This window comes from Tyto alba, unplaced genomic scaffold (assembly GCF_018691265.1).
Source record: "Tyto alba isolate M040663 unplaced genomic scaffold, T.alba_DEE_v4.0 Super-Scaffold_1, whole genome shotgun sequence".
In the NCBI taxonomy this organism is placed as follows: domain Eukaryota; kingdom Metazoa; phylum Chordata; class Aves; order Strigiformes; family Tytonidae; genus Tyto; species Tyto alba.
Window position 1 is genome coordinate 814,947 of NW_024881261.1, and position 25,983 is coordinate 840,929.

General features: G+C 55.8%; 2 protein-coding genes across 20 annotated transcripts in view; both read right to left on the bottom strand.

Annotated features, from left to right (window-relative positions):
• Positions 1 to 1,323: 1,323 nt before the first annotated feature.
• DPYSL4 (dihydropyrimidinase like 4) lies at positions 1,324 to 20,190 on the bottom strand. 2 transcript variants are annotated; one of them, XM_042786708.1, is made up of 14 exons: positions 19,918 to 20,190; positions 17,222 to 17,310; positions 15,978 to 16,162; positions 14,955 to 15,119; positions 13,059 to 13,120; positions 12,886 to 12,966; positions 11,327 to 11,395; positions 11,113 to 11,233; positions 10,253 to 10,409; positions 8,371 to 8,512; positions 7,485 to 7,655; positions 6,052 to 6,231; positions 3,078 to 3,243; positions 1,324 to 2,215 (listed from the first exon to the last, which is right to left on the bottom strand). In XM_042786708.1, exons 1-14 carry the CDS (start codon positions 20,158 to 20,160, stop codon positions 2,124 to 2,126), a joined length of 1,923 nt encoding a protein of 640 aa, XP_042642642.1. In that variant the 5' UTR covers positions 20,161 to 20,190; the 3' UTR covers positions 1,324 to 2,123. The 2 variants fall into 2 exon arrangements, with proteins under 2 accessions (XP_042642642.1, XP_042642646.1); XM_042786712.1 differs by lacking the exon at positions 19,918 to 20,190 and adding an exon at positions 19,000 to 19,141.
• Positions 17,235 to 25,983, bottom strand: part of JAKMIP3 (Janus kinase and microtubule interacting protein 3) — a 97,808-nt gene continuing 89,059 nt past the window's right edge. For 10 of the 18 annotated variants that reach the window (XM_032992398.2, XM_032992397.2, XM_032992396.2 and 7 more), the window contains one exon: positions 21,791 to 22,977. The gene's annotated coding sequence lies outside the window, so the exon portion shown is untranslated. Of the gene's footprint in view, positions 17,311 to 21,789; positions 22,978 to 25,983 lie in introns of those variants that run through there. The other 8 variants (XM_032992402.2, XM_032992407.2, XM_032992404.2 and 5 more) reach the window with 3 other exon arrangements.

Consider the following 25,983-nt stretch of genomic DNA (forward strand, 5'->3'; position numbering starts at 1 on the left):
TGCCTGTGAAGGGTGAGCACCCCCGAGCCATTTTGCTTCATTTTTCTCCTTCCCACTCGTGATGGGGGAAGGGGTGAGTGACCGGCTGCGTGGTGCTCAGCTGCCTCCTGGGCTCAAACCACGGCAGCCTGGGTGTGCCCGACCCGGAGCCCGCAGGAAAGCTGTCTGAAGGAATTAAGGCCAAGCAGAGATGGTGTTTGTGCCCCGGGTGGTTCCTCTGCCGGGGCTCTGCCCGGCATCTCCCAGCACGGGGGGAGCTGCAGAAACACTCTTGTCCCCCTGCCTCAATCCCCCACGAGGAAACACCTGCAGAGCCTCCCTCCGTGGGGAAGGGGGACTCAAGCCCTCGGCTGGCGCGGGGGCTGGAGGGACCAGAGCCACTTCTGCAGGGCGATGCCGGGCGAGGGGCCGGTGCCTCTGGTGCTGGCTGGGCTTCCCACCACCCTTTTCACCAACGAGCCAGACTGTTGGAAAAGGGATATTGCCAGGAGAGCGCTCACAGAACTTCCCTTGCTGAGTGCTACCGAGCTGGGGGTATCCCTGTCCCCCCATGGATGTCTGGGCAGTTGGGAGCGGTCACTGCCAGCAGACTGGAACTTTGATCTTTCCCATTCGTTATGTAGTTTTCACTGCCATCACTTTAAAACTGTATTTAGAAAGAAAATAAATATTCAGTAGTCTTGGTGAAATCACAAGAAAAAGAGAAAACCAACAAGTGACTTTAAATGATTTGTTTAAAATGAAATATAAAATAGAAGAACAAATGCATTCCATATATCTCTGGTGCAGAAATTACTAGAGATCACTACATTACTCTATGAGCTGTAGATCAGATCAGATAGTCAAAAAAACCCCACCAAAAAAAATATTAAAAATCCCTTCCTGGTTTAAATACATTCATTCGTGTTGAACTAGTATGTCCAGAGCTGCCGCTGGATACGAGTCTGGCTTCCACCTTGGGAGCCGACGCTTCCTCGTGTTCCCCCACCTCTTGTGTTCCCTTTCTTGCCCCCCGCTCTCAGCCAGCGCTGGGAACCAAAGCGGGAGGCAAACCTGCACCCCGGCGCTGCCCCCGCGGCCACGGGCCGCAGCGCGGTGCCGACCCAGTGGGGACAACCAAACCGCCCTCCCGGAATTTGAGCTTCGTTTGCAAGCCGAGGGCTTTCGGCGGGCAGGCCAGCTGCGTGACCCCCAACCTGAGCGAGCACCCCCGACAGGCTCCTCATCAAAGGGGGGTGCAGGAACCTACACGGCGTGAATTGATTTTGCAAACCCTCATGCATGAAAACCCAAAGGAGGAAAACACAAACATCAACTCAGATGGATCAACCGCTTCTACAGTTTTATGATTTCCGACAAACTTTACTCAAAGCAAGGAACAGAAGAGGAACGGCGAGCCATTCTGCTGGAGGTACATGCATAGCTTTGTGGCATAGAGGTTCACCTTCACTATACATACCTTTAAATATATTAAACAGACTATAATAACCTTTATAAAAGAGTTTATCATATGCGACTGGCCTTCAAACGAGCCTTGTTATTGGTTCTAAGACTTACACTTGGTTCTTGAAAAGGTGTATAAATAATCTTTAAAAAACAAGCGGAACAGAACGACCACCGGCACGCCCGCCAGCACCGGCCCCCACCCCGCGGCAGGGACAGACGGACGCACAGCCGCCCTGCCCGACGGCCCCGCCGACGGGCACGCTCATGCCTGGCTCTGCGGGCCGACGAGCCGCAGCCACCGAGCCCAAACCCCAGCGACTCGGCAGCGGGGGGCGGTTAAAACGCCCTCCGGACTGGGAAGGGCGGCCGCTGCTGCTTGGGCAGGGGGCCCTGCCAGCCAAAACGCAGCCCCCCCGCTTCTTCCCGCGCGCAGAGGGGCATCCCGGGGGGCAGGGACGAAATGCAGAGCGGGCGGGTGGAGAGGGGAGCGCTACCTCCCCGGGGGGGGGGGGGGGGGGTCACTCTACTTTCTACCTACGAGAAGGGGCAGCTGATGACTAACTAATTTTGCATCCCGAGCTGGAGGGTGACCCACCGTCCCCGGCGGTGCCTGGGGTGGGGACAGCCACACCGGTGGCCCCGGGGAGGGCGGGGGGGGGGGACACACGGGACCCCCGTCAGGACAGCGAGGTGATGTTGGAGCGCCCGCCCGGCGGGGCCATGATCTTCTGAGCCGTGCGCCTGGCGATGTGGTCGTCGGCCTGCGAGCCTGGGGGAGAGGACGGGCATGGGGCGCGCTGTCCAAAAAAAACACTCACACAGCGGCCCCTGCGTGGGAAACAGGCTTTTGCGTTAGCTATCGTTTTGGTCGCTGTGTTATCATGGCACAGTTTGGAATGGCTGTATTTGCCCGAACGTCTATATTTTTTATCGCTTCTTATGGGAAAACATTGTAAGTGGCTTTCCTATAAATAATCAGTCTCTATCTAATAAAATGTGGGGCCTTATACATTTATCAAACACTACGTGATCCATCTGATCTCAACCAGCTAAGAAAAGAAAATTACAAAAGCCATTTTATGTCAGAAGGTCCCTAAAGCTGCCGGGCAGATTTCTGCAGGACACTGAGCCGAGCGATGCTGAATCACTGCCTGCTTAAATGTAAAGACTGAAGAACTTACCTTTTTGGTTCCTGAAAATGGAGTTAATTTGGTTAATCTCCACAAAACCAACCACATCTAACCCCTGAGTGGCAGGGGATGCAGCTGGGGCTGGAGTCCCGACCTCGTGACAGCCGTGGCAGCGCAGGGTGACACCAGCCTCATCCTCCTCCTCCTCATCAGAGCAGCCTCCACCCTCCAGGGACCCTCTACTCCCCCCCCGCCCCCCCCCCAGGCTGTGTGATAGACATCCATCAGCGCTTTTACACAGACACTGTAAAACATTCTACAGATTTCTGCGCTGCATTTAGTCCCTAGGCTGCTGCAACAGTAAGAATTGTGTTTTACTGAGCAAAAAAATTAAGTTTCTATTCCCCAGCTTTGCCCTGCCACTCACACAAGCCCGGGACTTTGTGACACCCATGCAAACCAGCCCCCCCCCCCCGCCTTTCAGGGGACCCCCCGATTTACCAGACAAGCTGAACCCCGACCGGTGGAGGTTGCGCACGGGGGGGGCCGGGGCTTTGCCGGCGCAGGGCGCGATCCGGGCGGCGGGGGCCACGGCTTTGGCGTTGGCCAGGACATCATGGACCGGCCCGTCGTACAGCCCCCGGGGAACACCGCGGGCTTCGGCCAGCTGCGGGGGGGCAAGCAGAGGCGTGAGGCACGGTTTTAAGCCGGGGCGAACAAGAACCGGGACCAACTTCCTTCTGTCTGCACTTAACCGCTTAGCCGAGGGGGCTTGGGGGACACTGCACCCCCAAAGAGCCCAGCGCGGAGGCAGCTGGTGGCTCGTCCCACCCCCAAAGGATGCTGCCCGCACCCCGTGGGCAGAGCTCCTGCCCCCCCCCGAAAAGGGGCTCGGCGAGGTGCCCCAGCCCGTGTCACCCGGTGTGACCGTCACCCCCGCCTGCGAGGGGAATGGGCTCACGGCAGAGCCCAAGCCCTAACGACCTCGTTCCCCGGGGTTCACCACGGACCTGCCAAAGGCTGTTCCTCCCCCCAGGAGAAGCAGTGACAGCCCTTCGACAGCCACAGGGTCGGAAGGGACACATTTTGAAGACAGAAAGCGCTGGGTTTCAAATTCAAAAGGCACGGAGTGATGGGTTATCAAGACATATAAAGCATTTTCTGTAGAAATTTTTCTCTTACATGACCTTTTTCTTCATCGTGCTGCATATCTCGTGAAGAAAATACCCTGCTCAATGTCTTCCAGCGCTCTTTTTGACCGTAGCTTTTGTTGAAAGCTCCGGTTAAATCAAGGATGGAGATCTGGCACGGGCCGGCTGCCGGGTTGTTTGCAAAATGCCAAACTCATTAACCAAGCAAACCAAGCCCTCACCGCTGCCGTCCCACCACAGCAGGGACTGCAGCCCGCTGCACACCCAGGCTCGTGTTTACCAAACTCCTGCCTTTATGTTAAAAAAATATGGGGCACCGACAGACGGAGCAGAGATGGCTGCCCACCGCCGGGCTGTGCCACGGGGGAGACCATCCTTCCCCAGGGACCCGCCGGGGTCCCATCCATCCCCATCCCCCAGGGACCCGCCGGGGTCCCATCCATCCCCATCCCCCAGGGACCCGCCGGGGTCCCATCCATCCCCATCCCCCAGGGACCCACCGGAGTCCCATCCATCCCCATCCCCCAGGGACCCGCCGGGGTCCCATCCATCCCCATCCCCCAGGGACCCGCCGGGGTCCCATCCATCCCCATCCCCCAGGGACCCGCCGGGGTCCCATCCATCCCCATCCCCCAGGGACCCGCCGGGGTCCCATCCATCCCCATCCCCCGGGGACCCGCCGGGGTCCCATCCATCCCCATCCCCCAGGGACCCACTGGGGTCCCATCCATCCCCATCCCCATCCCCCAGGGACCCGCCGGGGTCCCATCCATCCCCATCCCCCAGGGACCCGCCGGGGTCCCATCCATCCCCATCCCCCAGGGACCCGCCGGGGTCCCATCCATCCCCATCCCCATCCCCCAGGGACCCGCCGGGGTCCCATCCATCCCCATCCCCATCCCCCAGGGACCCGCCGGGGTCCCATCCATCCCCATCCCCCAGGGACCCGCCGGGGTCCCATCCATCCCCATCCCCATCCCCCAGGGACCCGCCGGGGTCCCATCCATCCCCATCCCCATCCCCCAGGGACCCGCCGGGGTCCCATCCATCCCCATCCCCCAGGGACCCGCCGGGGTCCCATCCATCCCCATCCCCATCCCCCAGGGACCCGCCGGGGTCCCATCCATCCCCATCCCCCAGGGACCCGCCGGGGTCCCATCCATCCCCATCCCCATCCCCCAGGGACCCGCCGGGGTCCCATCCATCCCCATCCCCATCCCCCAGGGACCCGCCGGGGTCCCATCCATCCCCCAGGGACCCACCGGGGTCCCATCCATCCCCATCCCCCAGGGACCCGCCGGGGTCCCATCCATCCCCATCCCCATCCCCCAGGGACCTGCCGGGGTCCCATCCATCCCCATCCCCCAGGGACCTGCCGGGGTCCCATCCATCCCCATCCCCATCCCCCAGGGACCCGCCGGGGTCCCATCCATCCCCATCCCCCAGGGACCTGCTGGGGTCCCATCCATCCCCATCCCCCAGGGACCCGCCGGGGTCCCATCCGTCCCCATCCCCCAGGGACCCGCTGGGGTCCCATCCATCCCCATCCCCCAGGGACCCGCTGGGGTCCCATCCATCCCCATCCCCCAGGGACCTGACTCCAGAAGCACCCAGAGGCACCCCAGGAGCACCCCCAGGCACCCAGAGGCACCCCAGGAGCGGGGGGTTCCTGCCGCAGCTGCCAGCGCCCCTGGTGCCTCTGCAGGTAATTTGGGGTTAATGATTTCTGCTCTATCTTCATCTACACTGCATAACGAAACTGTCTAAAGTAACACATGGAAAAGGGGAGGAGGGCAGAGCTGTTAAGAATCTTTTTAAAATATTTGCATGTCTTTATCTCCTTAACAAGCTGTGCTAGCACATTGCAGGGTTCATCTTCTTGTATTCCCAGCAAGTACAGAACGCTGCAGCCGTTGCCCTTTGAGAGGAGCAGCGCGGACACTGGTAATACAGTAACATAAACTGTTCTAATGCAGCTGGGAGAGGAACTCCTCCCCTCTACCTCAATACAAACCAAACACCTCCAAATTTGCCAGAAGTCATATTTTTGCTCTGCAACTTTGTAACAGGCAAGTAATACTAATAACTCCGGCACTATTAGCTCTAATACCAAAATAGGCATTATTGGTTAATGTGCCAAGCCACACACCAAAGCAGTTCCTTGACAACATTATAAATTTCCAAGACCTAGAAATAATATTAGTGATATTCCTGTTTCTGTTGCCTATTCCATCAGCAGGCTTGCCATAGCAGTGACTGCAATACAATAATGCAGAGAGATTGCAATGAAAATATGGGATTAAGGCAAATAAAATTCTCCTTACCCTGTTTCTTGCCTTTATCCTTTTATAAACAAAATCGGGGAACGTCTTTCTAGGAATGAAGCGGCCTGACCCTTGGGTGACACACAGGTTTCCATCTTCAAGAACAACTTTTCCCTGACTTATGACCACGGTGGGAACCCCGTGGCACTCTGTGCCTTCAAATATGTTGTACTCCACGTTCTGGAAACAACAAACCAAGATATTCAACAAGGTTAAGATTTAAGAAGAGAAGGTGACAGTCTAGCCAGTTATAACCCCCCTTCACCCTCCCTCATTTTTGTACATTGCTCCTTCTGCACCGTCAGTTGTACTTAACCAACCCTTCCTATTTCAAACAACAAGGTTCTTCTAATTGGATGAACTAAAGCAAACTGGAATGGAGAAACTAAAGGCTCAAAACACTTGTTGCTTGCCCAAAAGACATGGAGCACCCCTGGAGCAAACTAGGCTTTTACTGTACGTGAGCAATTAATTCTCTCTATGCCCCAGACGAGCCCTGCTTAGTCTCTCTGTTTGGGGACAGAGGTTTTTGTTGTTTCTTCCAAGTCACTGCAAGTCTCCTACCAAAACAGGTATGGAAAGCCAGCTCTGTTCTGTGTGAAACGCAAAATTGTGCCACTTTCTTCAAATGCTTCCACTATTGTCACTAACAAACTATACAAAAACCAAAGTTTACGGTGAAAAAATGCGGGATTATAAAAAAGCAAAAGTGAGTTTTCTGGAATAAGGAAAACCCATTTCTGTTTTTTCAAGAAAACACCTGAATATTTCAATCATAGTGACAATTTCCTTCAATAAAAAACAGTTTGGTAAAAAAACCACTTGGGCGAAATGGTTCTACATTAACTTCAATCAGCTCTATCACCAACATTCCTCACAACACCTCACCCGCCCCTCTTGCGTTCAACTGCAGCGTTCTGTCTGAGGCTCACGTTAGAAATCAGTTTGGGGATGTCCATGGCCTGGAAAGCCACGGTTAAAATGCCGTTAAAATGCACCTGAATCTCTCCTGTGTGAGTGACCCCTGGGGACAGGCAGCGCCCGCGGAGCCTGCACGGGAACAGCTCTGGTCTTTGGGGAGGATGCTGATATATTCACCTAGATTAATAGTTTAACATTTAGAAGGAGTTCAGCACTTACATTTCTCTAGTCCACAGCGAATAGATTGATCTTAGAATGTCCATATTGGATGCATTGGACTCGGACTAGTCACTGCTGCTCAGTCACAATCCTACCCTTGACAGTAACCAACAGATATTTTCTCTTGCTTGTATTTCAAAAAGCAAATGCAAGGTCCTTTTTCACTTTATCCACATAAACAGCTCCTCCCTCACTGAATGATCTGATCTTCCTGATCCGAAGGAATATCTTGCTTTACTGCTCTCTTCCGACTCTAAAACCAGATGGCGAAAAGAATTTTAAAAATATTTTACCAGATTGTGGGTTTTTGCGGAGATGATTTTAGTAGCTTTGGGGTTCCACAAAACCAAGTCTGCGTCAGCGCCCACGGCGACGCGGCCCTTCCTGGGGTAGCAGTTGAAGATCTTGGCAGCATTGGTACTGGTCACCGCGACGAAATCATTCTCGTCCATCTTCCCGGGGACCTGGGGAGGAGAAGGGAAGGAGGACCACGATGGGAGAAGAAATCGCAGAGTCCAACCACGCGAGGATCCACAGTTTAACAAAGGGCTGGAGTTAGGGGGGAAAGGGAGATGTGGGGGGGGCCGAGCCTTGTTTCTGTTGGCTAAATGATACAATAGATGGGTTTTCTTTTCCCCGGGCTCTGAAGTTTAAGGTCTCTGAAAAACAAGACCTTCACTGGAGGGGTCCAGCTGTACAGGCGTCACACATTCACTAAAGGTGGTCAAGGATATTTCGGTGAAGGAATATTGGGGTGCAGGGAGGGGGGCTCGGTGCCCCTGGGGTGCCGCTCCGCAGAGCCTGGGGTGACCGGGCAGGCACGGCCATGGCCACGGCCCCCACGGGAGAGACACCCGGTGCCCAGCCCCCTCCCCGGGCCTCCTGCAGGCACCGGGGAAGGGGCACGGCGCGTCTTACCCTTAGGAAAACGCACTGGAGAGACTTTCTCTCGTGACTGAGTGAAAGCGGGGCGGGCGATCCCGGTGCCGAAGCCTTTGAAGGCACTTCGAAGGCATGCGAGCACCACATTTTCCCTCCTCGTGAAGGAGCACTCCAGCCAACATCAGCCCTCCCGGTCCGTTGATTTAACGGGGACGCCGACATCGCCTAGCCCAAGCACTGCTCACGTGCGCTCGCACCCGCAGCCTCGCGAGGAGTCGTCCTGATCTCGGTACCTACCACGCACTTTTCCCAAACTATCGCCATCCGCTCTTCGGCGCCGTTGGTGCCCTCGGGGATGAGGGTGAAGTTGTCCCTCCCCGCTGCCTTCTGGGCGGTGGTGACGGTGCAGTGAGCGCTGCCCGCGACCTGCAGGTCCCCGCTAAGGCGAAGCGAGGAGCAGGAGCTCAGGGGGGGGGCACCCGGCGGTCCCCCGCGTCCCCTCCCCTGCCCGGGGACGCCGCGGGAAGAAGCCACCCACTGCGTGTGGCAAGGAGGGCTCGTGGGCTCCGTGCTCGGGCGGGTGGGCACGGAGCGGCCGCACCAACACCGGCTGGGAAGGCGGGCGGCGTACGGTCCGCAAATGCCAACAGAAGTCGAGTTAAAAGGCAATTTGTACAGGTACATTGGGGCAGCTCACTGCTACAGGAACTAAGCGCAGGAATCATCTCAGAGATGCAAACAGAAGCACTATTTATATTCTCTCCTAAACCGGAGATTATTTTAACTATGTAAGCCAACATTTTAACCTTGTACCATCCTTTTGGACCTCAAATTGTTTTAGGAAACGGTTCGCCAAGCAAGGTTGATTTTAAAGCGAGATTCTTTTAAAGCAAAGATATGGTTAAATAAACCCGGGTCGCGGGTACAGCCAAAGGTTACGTGCTCTCATACACCACGGGTGAGGGCACTGGGTCTGTGCTGGCAGGCAGGGCAGGATGAGAGCTGAGCGTGCACGGGCTGGAGGAGCCGGGGAGCACAGCTCCAGGCTTGGGTCAGAGCCCTGCCAGACTGAACTATGCTTGCGTTTCACCGCCGCCTCTAAGAAAATATTAAATGCATTGGGATATCTTTATATACTATGTAAGATATACTAACATGAAACACTTTTGTTAACAACTGTTTATCCTTCTAGGAAAAAAAAAAAAAAAAAAAATCACATTTCAGGGAATCCTAAGAAATCTTTATTTCTTCTTTAAGGTATATATTGAATGCAAATTTTAACATTTATCTAGATCCATAAACGTCTCTTATCCCATTTCAAAAATCCTTTGTGTATTCCTTCTGGACCTGATTTTCCTACCTGCACCCACGCTAAGCCGCAGTTAAGGGGGAGCTTTGCTGCCTGGTGCTGCTCCGGCCAGCGGAGCCGCTGGGGCACACGGGGTTTGCGCTTCCCTGCACAGCGGCGTGCCCCAAAAGCTTATGTCTCACACATTTTAAAATCTTGCAAATGCCCAGTGTTGTTTCTGATAAAACCCTTCTCTTTAACGCTGAAGGCGTGCAGGAGGCTTCCCCGGGACGCAGCGAGGCAGGGCGGCAGCAGCCACCGTCCCTCCTGTGCTGGGCTGTCCTGGGGGTGTCCCGGCCACCCCACGGGACGCTGCACCTTCCCTCCCTCCCTCCAGTCCCGGAGGGCAAACCAGGCAGCGTGAGCCCGAGTTTTCCACAGAAAATCTGGTAACTATTACCTGGCTTCACCAAAGCATAATTTAGATTTTTTTTGAAAGAGTCACCCAGCTCCTTGCTCAAAGTTTACCCCAAAATTTATTCTTTTGGTAAGGAAAAGTGCAACAACTTTTCCATAAGTTCGACAAACTTTGAGCAAGGATTGATTATTTCTCCTACTCTGATTAGAAGATCAAGGGGAAGGCTGACGTGCAGCTGTGCTGCTGCACCCTGCGGCGCCCAGGCACGGGAGAAGAGGGGGTGCCCCAGGAACAGGGAGACTGTCACCCATTGCTGAAGGTGGGGGGGGGGGGCCCAAGCCGGGGAGGCCAGGGGCTGCGACCCCCCCGGCCAGCCCCAGCTCTGCAGGCGATGCTGCTGCTGTCAATGGCATTTGAAGCAATGCAGGCGGGAGGCAAACACGGCCGACGCGCTGGGGCACCCGAGGACTCACCAGGACAAGAGGGAGGTGAGATGACCCGGCGTGGTGGGGTCCGGGCTGATGGGGGGGGACGTGACGAAGGCTGCAGCTTTGGCCCAGTTTTTGCTCCAGTAGTGCGAGCCGTCGGTGCCCAGGCTGGCGGTGATGGGCTCTCCGTACACAACCGCGCCTGCAGAGCAAGAAATTGATAAGCACAAACGCGCCGCGTGTCCCGCAGCCTCTTCTCACACGCTGCAGACAAATACTGCGGTTAATGCCACGAGATGGTTTCACTCAGCTTCAGCAGTTCCACTACTTCAGCTTTTTAAATTCACATTAACCCCTCAGTTTATCCCATACGACCAGGAAACGCTGTCAAAACAAGTTTTGAACCTATTTATTTTCTCCTTGGACCAAACATACACTTATATCTACAAACCATCGCGCCTTCCCCTAAATCAAAGCAGAGTCTCCTGGTTGGGGGCAGAGGGGGCTGCGGACCCCCGCCTGCCCCTGGGCACGGCCCTCAGCCCTACTCCCGGCAGGATTGCTCCCAGCCCTTCCCACTCCACCCCCAATTTGCATTTGGAGCTTGCTCCACACCCGTTTTTCATTTAGCCCATGGCAAATGATTGCAAGTGAATTACTTCCTTATTTTTCAGGTGCATCTACTGAGATGCAGGTGTCAAAGTTTCAAGCACATCTCCTCCAATCTTTCCAGCTCAGAGCAATTAGCTCTGGCACGCTCTGTGAAGAAAAGACAGCACCAAGTTTTATCACCTGCAAAATGTGATAGACCTGGGGTGATAACGGGTGCTCAAATCTTGCAGCTACAATGATATTCCTGGACATACTCAGCTCAATTAATGTGCAAATACGAACCAACGCTTTACCTTTTCTCTTCGCTTGAGCTAAGACATCTGCTGCTCCTCTGCTCATTATTTTGGTGATGTACAAGGGGCAGTTGGCTTGTTTGGCGATGGTGATGGCACGGTACACCGCCTCCGCTTCCACCTGCGGACACCAGAACACAGGCAGAAACGTGTCGGGGCCCCCCTGCTGCCGCAAAAGCCCCGGGGGGCTCTGCAGAGGGGCCGGAGCCGTTACCTCCTCGGGGCGGCTGAGGACGTGCCCTTCTGGCCCCGTAATCCCGAGCTCCAGCAGCCTCTTCTGCTCCTAGGTGGACGAAGGTGAACGAAAGAGCCGTCAGGGATATGAACAGAAGCAACGCGGGACACAAAACTCCTTTGCACAGTACCTGCAGGGTGATGGGGATCCCCGAACCCGACTAGGCAATGCCACTTGCACCCGCGACACCCCACAAGGTGCTGCAGCTGCCTCCGGGTAGACCCCCCTCACGCTGTGGAAACATTTCTGGACTGGGACCTGCTGTGTCCCAACAGCCCCTTTGGACCTTCCCCACTCCAAACCCAGCCACGGGGCTGGAGGGGGTGGGATTTTAAACCCACTGCAGCTTCCTCCAAGGCTGGGCTGGATGTGGTGCCTATGTTGGCTGGGATCCCAGGGTGACAGAGGCTGGAACAAACCCTGGGCTGCCCCCAGGTTATTCACGCTGCATTGGGAAGCAGATGTGCAGCAAGTCCCTCATCCCGTTCCTTTCTGTGATGTTCTGTATCATGTAATGCTCCCGCTTAGCTGGCATTAGACGCAGGGACATTATTAAAGTCTACGGACCAGACCGCGCAGGCTTTAAAGGATCCTGCTCTTAGAGGATGTTTATTTCTCTGTATTCTTGTTGCACATCCCCTCTGGGTTTGTCCTCAGGGCCTGAGTGTCGTCATGATGGCAGTTTAAAGAAATACTTTTGAAGATACTGAGCTTCTTGTGATCACATTATGTTTCACAGCCAGCTGAAGAAAAGGGTTCTCAGATAAAATCCCGGGGAGGTGGGAATTAGCCTCTACCCTGCTTGTTCAAATAAGCTCATTTGGAGGATTGGGCTCCTGCTTTCGTTTTAAACTCGCCCTCCACACCAGACTGAACACTAACACTTGCACGACCATAAGCTTGAAGGAAACAGAAAGTCTAATTCTACCTTGCATCACTTCATTGCAGTATCTATCTAAGATTTTTCTTTTCTAAAGGTAAAAAGGAAAAATAATGTACATGAGAAAAAACTGCCATACCAAGGAAGCTCCTGAGTGCCGTTTTTGGAGATAAATATTGGCAAGTGTAATGTACATTATGATGCAAAGCTCTTTATTTTCCCAAGTACTCGAGACTTCTAAACCAGATAGATAATGTGACACGGTATCACTTAAGGCCGTCCATCACCCTTTAAGAAGGCCCAGAAGGCTCTTGTTGGGAACCACTCACCAGTCCTTGTGCAGGTGTCTGCGAGGAAGCCCACGGGCGTGCGAGGAACTGGGAGGGTGCTGCTGGCCCCAGGTGCTGCTCTGCTTTCACCGGGGAGCTCGGGGCGAGCTCGGGGGCGGGTGATGCCCCACTGACACCCCCCTGAGCAACCAGGGGTCACAGCTGCCCCTTCTCCCACCTGGACCGATCCCCACTGAATTGGCAGCACCCACGGGCAGCCAAAAGCTGCTCCACCTTCCACCGGACACGACAGCCCATCCGCTAACGCCAGCGCTTTGCCTTAAATCAAAATACTCCCGTCAACCTTTAACTGAACAGAAATGCTGTACCTCATCGATGATGTCTCCGTTTTCAGCATGCACTTGGGCAATGGCCCCCAGGTCTCGAATGATGCAGAATATCTCATACATCTGCCAAGAGACGGGGGGTTGCCCAGCGTCAGACAAAGCACAGCTGGTGCTCAGAGGGCGGGCGACGAGTTCCAGCGGACGCCGGCCGTTACCTGCGCATCGGAGCACTGCAGCTTGTCTTTGTAAGCCATGAACACCAGGAAGGAGTTCACACCTTGGGAAAAACAAAACGACACGTCTGTTTATTGTCCCAGCAGAGAACTCGGAGACCAGGTACGGGCTGAGCAGGGGGCTTTCGAACCGGGGGGGCTTGTGCTGGCTAGTGTTAGGCGTTAGGCTAGGGTTAGGCTGAAAGCAAAGCGAAGCTAAGGGCTGAAATGGGAACTGCCCCTACCAGAACTGAACCCCAAAGCTTAGAAGCCACGAAAGACAATACACCCCTATCTCTGGATGAACCAAGAAAAGAAAACCCCACAGTCCATTTCTGATTTTAGGTACTCTCCCTAATTTGCTCCGAATGCCCAGAATCAAATGCATTGCTCCCAAGCTGAGTTTTCCTGCCAGAGGTGGGTTCAATTTATGGTTTGTCCCCAACTTCTTTCTGATAACTCTCTTTGAATTAATGTATTCCTGCTAAGACTAAATTACAGCAAAAGGTGTGGCTCTCTAATATCAGAGCACTGTTATTTCATGCACTGCTATTTAGCTAGAGAAATAGATGGGCAGCACTTTGCCTACAGCATTGCACACTGTATTTCTAATGTAAAAGATGATTCATGAAGCACCAAGTCAAAGCCAGAGAATTGCTACTGTATTTTACATAGAGGCAGCAACTAATCCCAAACCACGATCAAATTACAAATAAACTGCATCTCATGGGAACATACGTATGAAAAATACCCGGTATAAGTCTGAAATAGCTGCATTATTTCAGCTACTCTGTATTTTAATAGGAAATTCACTGCAAATTTCTATGTTAATTGACCAATTAAGCCCTTGCTTGCAAGACTGCAAATTACGCTGAAGTCATTTAGCTCTACATTAGCATATCTGAAAGCAAAATGTAGTTCCAACCATGGTAATAAGTTATTAATGAAATGCATGAATTCCTGCTGCATGACCTGCTTTCCAGTAAGCTGTGTTCAGCGGGTACTTCAGGATGTGCAGGAATTTATAGACATGAGAGAGATCTCTACAGAACACCTAAAGCTTCGCTTCATTCTATAAACCCCATCTTGAATGTTTTTATTTAAATCACAGAATCGCAGTCTGTCTGGGGTTGGAAGGGCCCTCAAAGCCCCCCCAGTGCCCCCCCCTGCCCCGGGCAGGGCCCCCTTCCCCCAGCCCAGGGGGCTCCCAGCCCCGTCCAACCTGGCCTTGAACCCTTCCAGGGAGGGGGCACCCACAGCTGCTCTGGGCACCCTGGGCCAGCGCCTCACCCCCCCGCACAGGGAACAATTTCTGCCTTAAATCCAACCTAAATCCACTCTCTTGCAGTTTATAACCATCCCCCCTCATCCTACCCCCACCCCCTGATCCAGAGTCCCCCCCCCCCTCTCCTGCCCCCCCTTTAAGCCCCGGGAGGCCGCTCGAAGGTCCCCCCGGAGCCTTCTCTTCTCCAGGCTGAACCCCCCCAACTCTCTCAGCCCGGCCCCCCAGGGGAGCTGCTCCAGCCCCCCCAGCATCTCCGTGGCCTCCTCTGGCCCCGCTCGAGCAGCTCCGGGTCCTCCCTATCCTGCCCATCAGGCAGCCTGAATCAGGGCGCCCGATACCATCCCTTTAGTTTCCAAAAAAGGACGATCAGGACTGGGCAGCACGTGGCCCAAAGGGGAGAGCCCATGACGGCGATGTTACGGCGTGACCCCGGTGTCCGTACCCCCCCCCGCCCCAGCTCCAAGCCTCCACGTACCCCCAGTTGTCGCTGGGCGAGAGGACGGTGGAGCAGCCGTAACTACCAGAGCTCACCCTGCGGCGACTCGCTCCTGTGCAACCCGCGCGACGTGGGGGGCCGTGGGTTGTTGCCAGAACGGCGCCCTTTCTGCCCTTACCCTTGTCCTTCACCAGGGCCTCCAGTTCCTCCTTCAGGCTTTCGTGCCAGCGAGGGATGTCGACGTGCAGGGAGTAATCGCAGCAGGCCTGGCTGTCGGCGGCGCCGCGCCACTGCTCGTAGGCAGCCAGGAGACTGGTCCCAGTGTCCGGGCAGACGTGGTCAACTGGGGAAACACTGCACAGCGTCAGCACGCCCGCCCGCCGACGGGCTGCAGACACACCTGGGGGGGAGCAGCAGCCACCAACGTGCTCCTGCAAGACCTTACTGCTGCGAAAAGGAGACGTTTTAATTCCAATTCACTTTTATAGCGTCGATTGAAGACGAAGGATAATAAACTTCCCGGATAAAGTGACACAAACGGAGCAAACGAATTCCAAGTTATGGGTATTATTACGCTTTTTTTCCATACAGCCTACCTAGCACAGCAGCTGAGAGGCCGGTGACCAAAGCACGTCCTTGCACATTTTTGCTCAGCTCCCCTGGGCATTTTCCAGAGGCAGCCCCCCCCCAGCCCCCCCAGCGAGGCACTTCCCTCAGCTCTGTTCCTATTCCCCCCAGAGATCGGCACAGAGCTGTGCCAGGACTTGCTGAGACTGGTCCTTCAGTCACATGCTACCGTGGGCCTTGGGACCAGAACAAGAACAAAACGGCAATCAAAATTAGTTTACATTAACACAAAAATGGAACCCATGCTCACAAAGCTGAAAAACTCTTAGAAGAAAACACTTGCAAAGCTATTAAAAACATATTAAAAGTTGTTTAAAGTGTTCTTCTATTTTATTCTCTTATGAGGTAAAGCAGGAACAGCTATACATTTTTAATATATGTGTGTAGCAACAGAAGGGGGTTCTGACAAGCACATAATGCGTTTTAATTAGGTCTGTAATGCTCTGATTTCTACAGCAGATATTAACATTTCCCTGCTATGAGGGTAAATAACCTCTGCAATGATAAGGGGCCCAGTGCATTTTGCTACACAAAGTTCTACTTAGCGGTCTGTTGGAACGCTGCTCCGTCTTACTGATCATCGTGGTGCCTCCTGCCAGGGCTGCTCTGGTGCCTTGGTAGAAGCCATCAGCAGAGGTCACCCCCATGACGGGCATCTGCAGCCTGGTGTGGACGTCTATCCCCCCCGGCATCACCATCTGGCCGTAGGCATCGATTGTCTTTACACCACCGGGAACAACCAGCTTTTCTCCGATTTGTCTGGAAAGGATATTAAGGTCGCCTGTTCATTGGCAGCAACTTCCAAGTGAAGATGCAGGGAAGCGCTGCTCATGGGCACACCACCGGGCACACGCGCGTGCACTGCCCAGGCCTCCTCGCACGGGGGGGGACGCGTCGTCCTCGGTTGCCTGTGGGAGTGGAGCCGGGTTCTGACACCCCACCGGCCCATCCCATCTCCATCCCATCCCCATCCCATCCCATCCCATCCCATCCCATCCCATCCCATCCCCATCCCATCCCCATCCCATCCCCATCCCATCCCCATCCCATCCCCATCCCCATCCCCATCCCCATTCCCATCCCATCCCCATCCCATCCCCATCCCATCCCATCCCCATCCCATCCCCATCCCCATCCCATCCCCATCCCATCCCCATCCCATCCCCATCCCATCCCCATCCCATCCCCATCCCCATCCCATCCTATCCCATCCCCATCCCATCTCCATCCCTATTCCCATCCCCAATCCATCTCATCCCCATCCCCATCCCCATCCCATCCCCATCCCCATTCCATCCCCATCCCATCCCATCCCCATTCCCACCCCATCCCATTCCATCTCATCCCCACCCCCATTCCCATCCCCATCCCCATCCCATCCCCATCCCCATCCCACCCCCATCCCATCTCCATCCCCATTCCCACCTCATGCCCATCCCCATCCCCACTCCCATTTCCATCGCCCCCAGCAGCCTGGGGCCAGCCCCCCACTCCCTCGGGGACCCAGCTGGGCTCAGGAGCTGCCGAGCTCCCCAGGCCGGGCTCAGCACCGCTCCCCGGGCGCCTTGGCAGCGCTTCCCCCGGCTCCTCGCGCGCCCCGCACAGCTCACCGCTGGGCGCACAGCACATCTACCTCTTCCCAGCTGCACAGCTGCACTAATCTAGCTCTTGCTTGACACTATTCTAAAAAGCTGTCCTTGTTTTCCAAAAAGGGAATGTATTTCCATGAGAAAAATGATGAAAAGGAAACTCGCTCAAATTCTATGGCACTGTATCATGCTCGGAAATGGTATTATGAAATATAAATTTTTAACTTACTTTATTAAACCATCTTCCACATAAATGTCCGCATAAAATGACTGATCGTCGTTGACAATTTTTCCTCCTTTGATTAGAAGCTGGTCACTCTAACAGAAAAAAAGACCACAACACTTTTTAGATGCTATTTTACTCATTCTGACCTGCCACCCCCAGGGTGTGTTCAGGATCGACCCAGCTTCTCCGCAGTTTTCAAGGTCTGCAGGGCACCATCCTGCAGCTCCTCCACCGACCTGCGCCCCCGTCAGCCCCAGCTACGGGCACTTCAAAGTGCAGCTTATTAACCTGGTAATTTATTGGCATTTGTTTGTTTTCACAGTCTAGCTGGAGGCATATAATGCCTCAAGGACTTTCCTCACTTCAAAGCAAGACACTGATACAGGTGTCAGATTTGCAGAATCTTTAACCAGAAAAATTAGAAAGCAGTGGCATTTATGTAAATGTGGAACTGCAGCCTGATTTAAAAGGGTTCCTTTCCTGCTCTTTGGTGGTAGAAAAATGATTACCAAGGCTAAAGTGCGCAAGACAAAGAGCTTGGCCTCAGCACAAAAACAACTGAGGGATGCAAGAGCACGTGGAGATGACTTACAGCAACGTGTGCTGATGCTAAACAGCCTGGAAAACATTTTGGGGTCTCGTTTTAAAGAGCATCACTGGCCTATAAAAAAACCCCAAAAAACTATTAAAGAACTGCATTGTGTTTTAAAACCTATGAAGACTTTTACTGCATCTTTATTGTTTTCCTTGTCCCACAAAATTGATTGAAAGAAGCGTCTGTGTTGGGTGCCTCATGGGAGAGTCTTACAGTCCCTCCCCTCGTGGGGCCCATCCTCACCCCATCCTCATCCTCACCCCATCCTCATCCTCACCCCATCCCCATATTCACCCTCATCCTCACCCCATCCCCATCCTCACTCTCATCCTCACTCGATCCCCATCCTCATCCTCACCCATCATCATCCTCACCCCATCTTCACTCCACCTCCATCGTCACCCCATCCCCATCCTCATCCTCATCCTTACCCCATCTTCATCCCCCCCCCCACCCGTGCCGCCCCAGCTCTCCCCCCGCAGCCCACTAACGCAGCTCGTCACTGGCTCCCCCCTCCACCGGGATGTTTTCGGGGGAACTCGGCCATGAGCCAGCAAAACAAGGGGGGGAAAAACAAACACTGAAGAAGCGCATCACTCTCTAGAGATATTTCCCTCCTCCCGCGGAGAAGCCCGGCGCCGGGAGAAGGGGCCCGATCCGGCGCCCGCCCGAGCCGCGCCCGGGAGAAGCGGAGCCGGGGCCGGCGGCTGGGACAGGGCGAGCAGCGGCTCCCCCCACTCCGGCAAACCCATTCCGCGAGAAAAAGGAAAAAGCCTTTCCCAGACAGCGCCCAAGGAAAGTTAGGGAGGCAGCGGGGCAGCCCCGGCGCCGCGGTGAGGGTCGCGCCTGCCTTTGTCCCCCGGCAGCCCCCCGGGGGCGGCGGGACCCCGGACAAAGCGCCGGCGCCGGGGGGGGGGGAGGTTCGGGCCGCGGCCAACAAAGGGAGCGGCGGGGCGGGGGGGTGTGCGCCCCCGGGGGGCTGGGGGGGGGGGTACAGCGCTGCCCTCGGCAACACACGCCCCGGCGGGCAGCACCCCCCGCAGCGCTCCCCGCGTGTCCGGCCCCACGGGCGGCGGGACCGCCCCGCTCCATCACCGGCCCCGCCGGCGGGTGTGGGGGGGGGGAACCCGGCAGCCCCGTCCCCAGCGCCCCGGCCCCGCAGCCCCCGGGGGATCCCGCCCCTCACCGTGATGCGGGGGATGCTCTTCTTGCCCGGGTGCGACATCTTCCCGCCGCGCTCCGCCGTCGTCCGCGTGTGTTCGCGCGTGTGTCTGTGCGCGTCTGTCGATGTGTCTGTGTGTGTGTGTGCGCGCCCCCGCGTGCGTGCGCGCCCCCCGCCTCTCCCCCGCCCGCCCGCCCGCCCGGGGCCGCGCTCCCGCCGCTGCAGACAAAGCCCGGGCGGGGGGGGAGGGGGGACACGGAGCGGAGCCCCCCGGGGGGGTCCCCGCAGCCCCAAGCGGGCCCGGAGCGGCCCGGCAGCCGCGGGCGGGGGCGGGGGCCGGGGGAAGTTGTGACCCCCCGAAGGAGGAGCGGCCGCTCGGTCCCCTGCAAGCGGCCGGTGCGCCGGCCCCTTCCCGCCGCTTCCCCGGGTGGGGGGCTCCGGGGGGCTGGGACGGGAAGGGAAAGGGAAAGGGAAAGGGAAAGGGAAAGGGAAAGGGAAAGGGAAAGGGAAAGGGAAAGGAAAGGGAAGGGAAAGGGAAAGGGAAAGGGAAAGGGAAAGGGAAAGGGAAAGGGAAAGGGAAAGGGAAAGGGAAAGGGAAAGGGAAGGGAAAGGGAAAGGGAAGGGAAAGGGAAGGGAAAGGGAAGGGAAAGGGAAGGGAAAGGGAAAGGGAAAGGGAAAGGGAAAGGGAAAGGGAAAGGGAAAGGGAAAGGGAAAGGGAAAGGGAAAGGGAAGGGAAGGGAAGGGAAGGGAAGGGAAGGGAAGGGATGGGATGGGATGGGACAGGACCCCCGGCCGTCCTCCCCCGGGGTCTCGGTCAGGGCGGCTCCGCCCGGAGCTCCGCAAAGCGGCGAGGGCCACTGCTCGCCCCGGGGGGCTCAGGGCGCCGGGCCGGGGCTGGGGCTCTCCCCGCCGGGCTGCAGCCCCCCCGCCCGCCCCCCTCACCTGCGGGCAGCCGGGCGGCGGCTCCCCCGGGGCGGCGGCGGGCCCGGGGCCGGGGGGGTGGCGGAGCCCGGGGCCAGGGGTCGCGGGGCCGGGGGCGCCGAGCGAGGCGAAGTCCAGCGTCTTGTTGTCGAAGGCGTCCTCCACGCTGCAGAACATCCCGCCGCGCTTCTGCCGCGGCCGCGGACTACCCGCGCCCAGCCCCGCGAAGCAGGCGGGCAGCGTCGCCTCCCGCCGCCCCGACATGGGCTGCGGGCCGGGGGGGGCCCGGGGACCCCCTCCCCTCCCCTCCCCTCCCTTCTCCTCCCTCCCCGGTGCCGCTGCGCTCCCGCGGCCGGCTCGCCCGGGCGAGAGCCGAGACGCGCGTTAAAAGCCGCGCAGGGACCAAGCGCCGCCCGCCCACCCGCGGCCACCCACCCGCGGCCCGGCAGCCGGGTGGGGCGGGAGAGCCGCCCCCCGCCAAGGAGACACCCCCGGCCCCCCGCCCGCTCGCCCCGGGGCACTCGCCACAGAGAGAGGGCTACCGGTCCCCGCTGGCCGAGGCGGGAGGGAGCCCGGGGTCGCCGGGGCCACGGGGATGGGGGAAAAGCGAATATTGAGCTCGGGAGGAGGGAAGTCACCCTGCCGTGGGTGTGCCAGGGTAGGTTTCTGGGTGTTTGTTTGTTTGTTTTTGGTTTTGTTTGTTTTTTTTTTGTTCACGATTTGGTCAGTTTTTCAGGTGGCGCTTAAAAAGTGGTTAAAAAGTTACTGCATTGCAAAACAAAAATCAGCAAAGTTACAGTAACTGGTCAAAGGCCTCCCTTTTGCAACCTGGGGAAAGTACCACGACAATTTACCCCATTCGAAGGTTTAAAACAGATCTTTTTATTAAAAGCTTACAATAATTTATGTATTTTACAAATGAATAGAAAGTCTCTTGATATATATCATATGAATCACGATACAAAAATATGTGTAAAATTCTGTAATTGATCAATGCAGCCCTACTTCAGGCCTGTCAATTACTGTTTCAGCACTGAACCAAACATTACTTATTTAGGATATGGTTGTTAGGATTATGGTAGAGAACACAAGTCACGGCACACTGGCCATTGGAAAAAAAAAAAAAAAAAACAAAAAAAAACAAAAAACAAAAAAAAAAAAACAAACCAAACATATTCTCTGGTTTACGTTTTGCATAAGTTTACAATAGTTCCTTTTTATAAAATGTACATTAGGTAAGTACAGGGTTGAATACACATATTCACAATACGGTTTCCTGAGTCTGAACTGAAGCCGTTCCCGCGGTAGCGCGGCTGCCCGGCGCGGGGCCGTGGCTCCGGGCTGCCCGGGGAGCTGGGCCCCTTCCCCTTCGCGGCCAGGAGGTCTGCTCACCAGCTGTGTAAGGCACTCGAGGGTACACTGAAGGCTACAGAGATTTCTAGAGCAGAACGCTTTCACAAAGAGCCACGGGCCCCCGCCAGCCCGGCCGTGCAGGCGCCCGAAGTGCGCGGCGTGGTTTGCGGGGTTTCAGCTCGGCCCCGTTCCCACCCGGGGTCCCCGGGCACCGGGGACATCCCGCAGAGACCCCACATCCCCCGGCCAGCACACCCGCAGCCCTGCGCCCCACTGCGCCGGCGGCTCGTGGCCAGGGGGCTGTGTCAGCCCCACGCCCGGCTCCCCGGCCCCATGGCCTGCCCTGGCTTGGAGGGGCCGCGGGGATTTAGGGAAGGTGCCCACAGGTGGGACACCTTTGGGTGTTTATAGGTGCCGTAGGGCAGCTCGCCAGCCTGAGGGTGGTCGGGGTCCCCCCTCCCCAGGCTGCAAACCCACCTCTCCTCTGCTGTTTTACCCCCGCACCGAGGGGTGACAGCCCCAGATTAGGGCAATGCCCCCCCACCCCCCCCCCCCCCCCCGCCGCGGCCCTGTGGCTTTGGGCCCGTGTTTGCAAAAGATGCGCAAGGCCCCGAGGCGAGAAGACAGCAAACGAGACCTGACACAGCTCATCTCACGGAGCAAGGGTGGCACGGGCTGCAGGGCAGATGCAGGCCGCGGGTGAGGGCTCGTGGTACAAACCCAGCGAGCAAAACCCCAGCGGGACCAAACGCAAAGTGACTGGAAATTGAGTGAAAACCCTTATGTCGAAATTAAGGAGCACGTTGCTGTGAATTTCCTCTCTGTGCCTTTGTAAGAAAGAAACAGCTTTGAAAACATTCTTTCAGCCGTTTTTTTCCCTTCCTATGTACATATCTTTTTACATATAAATACTAACATATACATAAGCACAATCCCTTATTTACACGTGTGCCTGTCCTGTACGGTCAGCTTTTTAATAAATAAACAACCCCCCACACACATGATAAAGACAGTCTAATTAATGGCAAGATGGAACTGAAATTCCAGACCCATACACGCACTGTGGAAAGCAGGGCCTGAGCGACCAGCGATGAGACGGCCCCGAGCCGCTCCCGCTCGCGCTTGTCACCACCGCTCCCAGCCCCGGCAGCGCCCCGGGTGTCCCCCCTGTCCCCCCCCAGCTCGGGGGGGGCTGCAGCCCCCGGCCTCTCCGTTAAGGCAGTTGCAGAGCTGCCAGCACCCCACGTTCCTGCAGCCAGAGCTCAGGAACACCCTAGACCGCAGGCAGGTACCTCAGGGCGTGTTCGCAGCTCTTCCAAGCAAATAAAATACTTCAAGACATTAAGTATTTAAGTAGAACTCAAAATGTTTTAAACATGAAATGTAGAAGTAAAAGTGTAGCTCAACAATGTAATCCCAGCATTGGTATTTTCGTCTGGTAGAATTGGAATTTTTTTAAAACACTTTTATAATATAATCATATGCTGATATCAAAATCCATAACCTTTGACTTAAAATGGCATATTACTTCAGCACAAATAGAACACTTTTCTGACCACTTAATTTTGTTACATTTTCGTAGTTTAGCTCCCTTTGCTGTTCAGGCTGTCCGGTTTACAACAGATGATTGATGTAGAAGCATCCGGAGTGTTTTTAGAATTTCAGTATCAAGGGATTTTCTTCATAGCTTTATAAACGCATCACAAGTTTTGGAAGCGGTGCAGGTACCTACAGAATAAAATAAACACAAGGATTAACTGCAATTGGGCTTTTCTCTCCAACACGTGATTTTTAGTCCCATGCACTCCGACATGCCCACTTCCCGGGGTTTGCTGCATTGTGCTGGCTAGCTCTCAATTAAGTCTACAGTTGGAGTAGGCTTGTCCAATTGCTGGGGTTTTTTTTGAAGAAAAAAACCAAGATGATTTGTTAGATGTCCTATTTTCTATGGGCTGTACCTTACATTATATTATTAACTTTTCTTAAGCAATAATCCCCTAATAGTTTTTAGGTGACACTCAGAACACAATGACGGTAAGGATGAACAAGGAATTTAAAATTTGTCTGTCTCCACACATCTCCTGAGGCGCCTTTCCCGAGCAGCCCCTCCCCTCCGGAGCATCCCACCGGCCGGGGCCAAACACCCAAAGCCAAACAGGTCAGGCGAGGGCTGGGAGGGCAGAGCAGCCCCCGTTCCCGACCCCTTCTCCCCCCAAACCTCACCGCCCCCTCGCCCGGTGCGGGCAATGACTCAACCCCTCCCAGCCCGCCCACTGCCCGGCCTGCTGGTCCCCAGCGCTCCCCAGACAGGGGCTGCGCCGCTCCCACGCAGGAGATAAAAACCCGAGAGTTTTAATAAGCGGCTCCTAAAAAGACACAGAGCCGGGAGAAATCAAGGGCAGGTAACACTGACGTGTAGAGGTGCCGCGCTGTTTGGTGGGTGAGCGCGTCACGCCAGGCAGCACCCGGGTGGGCAGCGCCGGGGCGGGGCAGGGAAGTCACAGCGCGTTTACGTGGCGGCAAACGATGGTGCGGGGAGCCCGCGGGCGCTGCCGTTGCAAATGTCACTTAAATGCCGTCTGGGGCACTGTCTGGAGGGCTGACGCTTGCTTATTTTAAAAGGAACACAGTTATCGTTCTCTCACCACGCAATCTTCTGCCACAGAGATTTTTTTTTTTTTTTTTTTTTTTTTTTTTTCCCCCCCAGAAAGATGTAACAATGGGACGAAAGAAGCATTTCTAAAATGGTAATGGATGCAGATCTAATGTTTGTGCACCTGAGCATTCAGCGCTTGTGGCAAACCGCAGCTTCACTGAAGCGGCGCGATCCAGAAGCGCAATTTGTCAAAGATGATGGGTAAAATTTCCCATGGAAAAGGAATGATTGCCTCCATTAGCCTGTTATCATTACGCACAGCCTCTTACCGAGGCTGCAATGGAAGGTTCTATGGGGATATATAGATAAAGGGGGGGGGGGTGCTTCTTTCTTTGCGAAGGGCACTAAGGGGACTTGCGGGGGGTTTGTTTAAGCACACCACTGAGCCGACCCCCCCCTTCCGCAGGCTCCTGCCCATCGCACGCCCCGGTAGGACGCGGAGGCTGGCGGTGACGCCGGGTCCCTCCCCGGCGATGCCCAGCGGCTGGGCCACCTGCCCCCGCAGCACGGGCCGTGTGGCCGAGAGGAGCAGACACCGCCAGAGCCCGCGGGGCCCCTCCTGCAACCGCTCGGGGGACAATAAAAAAGGCAACTGGGACGCCCAGGCAGCAACTCAACCCGCTGCCTTAACACCTCACAACACCTGACTCTGCTCACGGTGACCAGCTGAAGCATGGGGGCGAGCCTGAACCGGCTGAAGATGTGCAATACCGTTTGCTTGAGCCCCCCCCCCCCCCCCCGCCCCGGGACCCGGCTGACCTCCGCGAGGCCGGGGGGGCCGGTGACCCCCTCCCCGGGCCCTGCCGATGGGGCGGCTCCCGGCCCCCCGGCACGGCCGCTGCGGGCGCGGGGCCGGGGGGCACCGCACGCCTCCCCCCGGACCCACCGGCTTTGGCGCTCCGGCGCGTGAATGCAAACCCTCTCCTGTCTTCCCACCTAGCACCAAGCCGAGAATAACAAGGTGCAATCTCGTTTTCATGTTAAGGAAAACGGGCTAGGCTTGGCTTCCTCTTTGTTTTCCCCCTCCTCTCCCACTAGACCCACGCGAACGAGTAAATTTATGGCGTATTCAACCCCAATTCCTGTAAATGCAGTTAACCCACTGGTAACTACTGCAGGGGAGGGAGGAGGAAGACGAGAAATCATGAGCAGAATGAAATATCAAGGGAGGTTATTTAACCATTTGAAATAGGAAAAAAAAAAAAAAAAAAGTGGCCTTTTAATTCAAATAGGTTCCATAGAATGGTGAACATTTTATGTTGGGGAAGATGACGGGGCAGGTCCCTAGTGAGGAAGAGGAGACAAACTCTCTTTTTTTCTTTTTTTTCCCTTCTTTTTTTCTGGGGAGAAAGAGGAAACTCTCTGCTAGTTGCAATGAAATTGTAGTGATTTACAGTAACTATAGAACAGGCCAATACTAGTTATGGAGCTTTCAATACTTACACAAATTACGGCTGCAACCAGAGCTGGAAAAGATGCACCCTATTTTTTAAGACGATATTTTTTGCTGATACCTGACTGTGTGAGCCAGGTGAGCAGCTGAAGACCACCCATGCAATTTCCCTAGCTTAATTCTCTACTGAGCAAAAATCAGTGTCTGCAAAAATTAAAAGGTTTCTACAGGAGCATCATCCTGCCAGAAAAAAAAAAAAAAACAAAAAAAAAAGTGCTGTGAGCAAAGCTAGTTTGACTATCCGAGGTGGTGTCTGTAGCTGTGCCCGCAGCTCTCGTGCTCCCTTCGGGTGACAGCACGGGCCAACGCTGCCCCGCTCCTGCCGAGTGAGCCTGAGCCTGAGCCTGAGCCTGGGCCTGAGCCTGAGCCTGAGCCTGGTCCTGAGCCTGAGCCTGAGCCTGAGCCTGAGCCTGGGCCTGAGCCTGAGCCTGAGCCTGGTCCTGAGCCTGAGCCTGGTCCTGAGCCTGAGCCTGAGCCTGAGCCTGAGCCTGAGCCTGGTCCTGGTCCTGAGCCTGGTCCTGGTCCTGGTCCTGAGCCTGAGCCTGGTCCTGGTCCTGGTCCTGAGCCTGAGCCTGAGCCTGAGCCTGAGCCTGAGCCTGAGCCTGAGCCTGGTCCTGAGCCTGAG